The sequence below is a fragment of the Rhipicephalus microplus genome, chromosome 1, assembly GCF_043290135.1.
Source record: "Rhipicephalus microplus isolate Deutch F79 chromosome 1, USDA_Rmic, whole genome shotgun sequence".
NCBI lineage: Eukaryota > Metazoa > Arthropoda > Arachnida > Ixodida > Ixodidae > Rhipicephalus > Rhipicephalus microplus.
In genome coordinates, this window is record NC_134700.1 from 145,517,841 (window position 1) to 145,523,774 (window position 5,934).

General features: G+C 50.3%; 1 protein-coding gene across 1 annotated transcript; it reads left to right on the forward strand.

Moving 5' to 3' along the window:
* Positions 1-368: 368 nt before the first annotated feature.
* Positions 369-1,837, forward strand: LOC142765791 (uncharacterized). The gene is made up of 2 exons (XM_075867488.1): positions 369-1,316; positions 1,718-1,837. Exons 1-2 carry the CDS (start codon positions 369-371, stop codon positions 1,835-1,837), a joined length of 1,068 nt encoding a protein of 355 aa, XP_075723603.1.
* Positions 1,838-5,934: the final 4,097 nt, after the last annotated feature.

The window sequence follows — 5,934 nt, forward strand, 5'->3', positions numbered from 1 at the left end:
GCGGGCCGCCGCGGGTCACCGTCGCCTCCGTTTTGTCGTTACCCATCGCCATACCCTGCCAACACAGGAGCATCACGGGGAAGATCCCCTAGACCTCATTTGGGAAACTAAAGACGGCAACCAATCGTGGTGTGGTTGCTGCCCGGCGCACCCCTGAAGAACCTCCCCCGCCCGAAAGTCCCAGTGGAGCAACACTACCTGCAGCATGTGAGAAACACGAGCGACATATCAGCACTAAGTTCCGTTCAAGCCGCAACAGTACACCACGACAGACCTGCAACGCCAAGGTAAAATCGACCAATCTGGCAGTGAAAATCGACAACCGGGACGTAATTGCGTTGGTTGATACCGGTGCTGACTTCTCCGTCATGAGTGCGGTGTTCGCCGACCAGTTGAAGAAGGTGCTGACTTCGTGGGAAGGCCCGCAGGTACGAACAGCAGGCGGTCACGTCATAACACCAAAGGGAAGATGCACAGCTCGTGTGGATATGGAAGGGCATACGTACCCTACTGTTTTCGTCGTCCAGGACCAGTGCTCTCAGAACGTCATTCTCGGTGCGGACTTCCTTTCGGCAAACAAAGCAATCATAGATCTTCAAGCGCAAACAATCACCCTGTCACCAGATACGGGCGTCACGCGAAATCCAAGTCCTGCATTATCAGCAGAGCTAATGATTCTCGACGAGCACGTCACTATGCCACCACGCTCGAGTGCTGTCATCCCCGAGGGCGCTGACTGCTGCATCTGCGCGGAAGGTTTGGTCGAGGCCAACCAGAGTTTGCTCTTTGAAAAAGGTTTGGCTATCGCCAGAGGAATCGTTCACATCGTTGAAGGAACCGTCAGTGTACTAATCACTAATTTCTGCTCGGAATATCGTCACCTTGCAAAGGGCACCACTGTGGCACTATTCGAGACCATCCCGGACATAAGCGATGTACTCACGATCGACGACACACTCCATCCTCGTACACACGACGTGTTCTTTAACGTGAATCCGGCGTTGCCCCTGGAAAGACATGAAAGGCTGCGGAAACTGCTCTATAGCTACCAGGATTGTTTCGCCACGTCACCCAAGATCCGCCAGACAACGCTTGTAAAACATCGCATCATAACTGATGAAAATGTGCAACCAAGTCATCAATCGCCGTACCGTGTGTCCATGAAAGAGCGCGAGGCAATCCGGAAACAGGTACAAGAAATGCTTCATGACAACATCATTGAGCCCTCCCAAAGCCCGTTGGCTTCCCCTGTAATGATCGTGAAAAAACGGGACGGCACTCCAAGATTCTGCGTCGACTATCGCCGACTCAATAAGGTGACGAGAAAGGACGTGTATCCGCTCCCTCGAATTGATGACGCCCTCGGTTGTCTCTGCAATGCCAGATACTTTTCATCTATGGATCTAAGGACTGGCTACTGGCAGGTGGAAGTTGACGAAAGGAATCGCGAAAAGACGGCGTTTATTACACCAGATGGACTATACCAGTTTAAAGTCATGCCATTTGGATTTGTACTGCCCCAGCAACTTTCCAAAGGGTAATGAACACCGTATTGGCTGACCTGAAATGGCAAACGTGTTTGGTGTATTTGAACGACGTCATAGTCTTCGCTCCATCTTTCGAGGAACACATCAGCAGGTTAAAAGTGGTACTTGATGCACTTAAGGCTTCAGGACTTACGTTAAAGCCCGAAAAATGCCGTTTTGCCTACGAGCAGCTGAAGTTCCTTGGTCACGTCGTCAGTTCTGCCGGCGTTCTACCAGACCCAGAGAAGACAGCTGCAGTTCGAGACTTCCCGCAGCCCCGCGAAAAGAAGAGCCTCCGAAGCTTCCTCTGACTTTGCACGTACTATAGGCGCTTTGTCAAGGACTTCTCGCAGGTCTCCGAGCCCCTGACACGTCTAACGAAAGAAGACAGCTCGTTTGTGTGGGAGGCACCCCAAGAAGAAGCGTTTCGGAAGCTCAAAAGACGTCTTCAAGCGCCCTTCATTTTGGTCCACTTTGACGAGAACGCGGCAACAGAAATCCACACCGACGCCAGCAGTGTCGGCCTCGGTGCCGTTCTTGTTCAAAGGCGGGATGGACAAGAACACGTCATCGCCTACGCCAGTCGATCTTTGTCTAAGGCAGAGTACAATTATTCCACGACCGAAAAGGAATGCTTGGCAATTGTGTGGGCAACTTCCAAATTCCGCCCATATTTGTACGGCAGGCCTTTTACCGTCATGACCGACCACCATGCTTTATGCTGGCTTGCGAACCTAAAGGATTCATCTGGACGTCTCGCAAGGTGGAGCTTGCGGTTCCAGGAGTTCGACATATCGGTAGTGCACAAGAATGGAAGAAAGCATTCCGACGCAGATTGTCTGTCTTGAGCCCCGGTTGAGCAACCACCACCGTGTGCAGACGACGATGCCAGTTTTCTGGGCATTATCACCGCTTCCGACTTAGCCGCCCAACAACGGGCCGACCCTGAACTGAACTGTCTCATTGAACATCTTGAAGGAAAACGTATGGAGATACCCAAAACTTTCAGGCGTGCTCTTCACACATTCTGCTTAAAAGACGGTGTCTTTGTGAAAAAGAACTTCGACTCTAGGAAGAGCACCTACCTTCTCGTCGTGTCGGCGTCATTGCGTGAGGAAATCTTGCAGGCGTCACATGACGAACCAACCTCCGGGCATCTTGGGTGTACACGAACGCTTTCGCGGATCCGTGAGCGTTACTACTGGCCGCGCATTCTAGAAGACGTCACGCATTACGTACGGACGTGCCGAGAGTGTCAACGCCGCAAGAGACCGCCAACAAAACCCGCTGGACTACTCCAGCCACTTCAACCCTCAACAAGGCCCTTCGAACAAATCGGAATGGACTTTCTGGGACCCTTCCCGACGTCTACCGCAGGAAATAAGTGGATCATTGTGGCGACAGATTACCTGACTCGCTAGCAGAAACCCGCGCCCTTGCTCGAGCCACTGCTGAAGAAGCCGCCAGATTCTTCGTTCACCAAATTGTCCAGCGCCATGGTGGACCTCAGGTCCTTATCACTGACAGAGGGACAGCCTTCTGTTGCGAACTGATGCAAGGCATTTTGCGGTACAGCCACACCACTCATCGCCGAACTACCGCATACCACCCGCAAACTAACGGTCTCACAGAACGGCTCAACAAGACCCTGGCGGACATGATGTCGATGTACGTCGATGTCGAACATAAAACATGGGATGAAGTGCTCCCATATGTCACCTTCGCATATAATACGGCCGCCCAGGAGACAACCGGGCAGACACCATTCGCTCTTGTTTACGGACGGAAAGTGACAACGACTGTGGACGCAATGTTGCCGCACCTAAACGAAGGCGACCCGAACCCGGACGTAGCGATATTTCAACAACGCGCTGAAGAGGCCAGGCAGCTGGCTCGACTGCGAATGGCAACCAAGCAAGCGACGGATGCCCGACACTACAACCTGCGACACCGCCATCAGGAATACACACCCGGTGAACAAGTTTGGCTATGGGCACCAGTTCGCCGACGAGGCCTCGGCGAAAAGCTTCTGCGGCGTTATTTTGGCCCTTACAAAATTGTTCGTCGCGTAGGGCCACTGATCTATGAAATCGTCCCGGATGGTGTGACAGACTCCCAGCGTCGACGTGTGCGGTCTGAAATTGTTCACGTCGTGCGTTTGAAACCCTATTATGCGCGCTAGCAGACATGTGCGCTTGTTCCTCTATTTGTTTTGTGAAAACTTCAGCACCTCATGACTTCAGTGCTTGCTTTCAACATCGAGGCGATGTTTTTTGAAGGGGGAAGCAATGCCACGTGCCATGCCGTTCTGCGCAGCTGCCACTATAGAGCGACAGCCGTCGCGTCTTTTAGATAGGCTAGAGCGGACTGCGATTAACTTCCGATGGGCCCATAGTAGCAGACAGTGCAGTATCTGATGATAGATGTGCGCATGTTCTGTGTTGTCTTTTCAGCGCTTAAATAACTGGCAGCACATAAGCTGTGGGTTGTTCTTTTGGTGGAACGGCAACTGTGCATAGGCACGCCGCTCCGATCCTGTTAGTTTTCCTTTTGTGTCCAAAGCGTGAGGCACAAGTACGCCTCCTTGCTAATAAACCTTGTCGGCCGCATCCTCGTCTTCTGTGGCTTCTAGTGACGACGACGCACGTGACAGTATGTAGCCACCGTTAGCACATACCTGTTTTAGAGTGGGGTGCGACCAGGGTTTCGAGATGGGAGATGGCGTTACTAGGAGTGTTCACTAGATGGACGCTTATACGGATGGACAGACAGACTAGCAGACGGACGGATGGATGGTCACGCGGACAGATGGAAGCAAGAGCGAACGAACGGACGGGCTGATGGGCGCTTAGCCCCACTCATCATTATTCACTTCGTGGATATGCTGTGACTTTTCTGTCAACCAACAAACGATGGTAGTAGTGAAATTCAGCGTTGTCTAATCACATATCAAGTATCAAATATTTGAAAAACCCTGCTCTGAAACTTTTTTCTTGTTTTCTATTAATTCATTCACAAACTATTGTTAGTGTCCACAAGCCTGGTGTGAGACCGAGGCGGGACGCGTCCGCATCGGCAACGTCATGCCGAGCCTTATGGCGTCGTCGTGGGCCGTCTGCACAGCCCATAGCTGACTGGGACGTCTCATTTTTTTCGTGATGGAGGGACGGTGGACGCACTGATATGCGCATGCGTGAAAGCAACGCAGCACGGCGTGCGCCTGGAAGTATATGGCAGGACCGGCGCCTGGCGTGGCAACGCCGACGTGATGCGACGAAATGAACGCCGGCCAGCACGCGCACCGCGTCGCGTCGAAATGTATTGGCACCTTAACTGTGGCATGTAGTCATGTTCTCACATGACACGCATCTCTTGATTATCGTGTTTGCACCAATCACATACCTTCGCCATCCATTCATGTGACGTCATACCGAATTTGGCTTATGTGAAGGTGGCGTAACGGCCGCGAGCCCATCATGAGTGAGGCATGTAATCATGGTGGCACATGACACGCATGTCAACATTATGCTGTTTGGACGTGTCAATTACCTATATCGTCCGTTCGAGTCACGTAATACCAAATTTGGTGCATGTCAAGCTAGCGAAACGGCCGCGAGCGAATCATGAGCGTAGCATGAAGTCACGTTGTTATATGACACGCATCTTATGATTATCAAGTTAGCACCAGTCTTATACTTTCATCATCAATTCACGTCCCACAATACCAAACTTCGTATATCGGAAGCTAGTGAAACTTGTAGTCATGTGGGAAGCTAGTGAAACATAACGCGCAGCTGATGATTATCAAGTTTTGCACCAGTCACATGCCTTTGTCATCTATTCACGCCCCGTAATACAGAACTTGGTAAATGGGAAGCTATCGAAACAGCCGCGAGCGAATCATGTGTGGCATGTAGTCATACTGTTACATAACACGCATATCATTATTTTTATGTTAGTTTCTCTCGCTTGCGTTCGCCATGCAGTTTTCTCATGATATACCAGTTTTGCAACATGTCTAGTTAACGAAACCACTGCAAGAGCAGCAAGACCATTACATGTGAATTATGATATTCTTGACATACATATTATGATTTTCATGTTATGAATAGTCACTAATGGTCATCATGTAGTCAAGTTATGCAATACCAATATTGCTATCGATATTATTATTGGAATGACTAGGAGAGGAAAAATTTGTAGGTGGCTAGAGATAGATAGATAGATAGATAGATAGATTGATAGATAGATAGATACGCTCAATATCACCAATGTTTGCTGAGAAACGCTTCGCCTTTAAAACAATCGTCCTAATACGCAGCATTGTTACAACCACTTATTTATTGTGTTCGGTACTGCAAGTCATGCGAGCAGGTATGCTAGCGAACAAAATCCGCACGTTTTACTG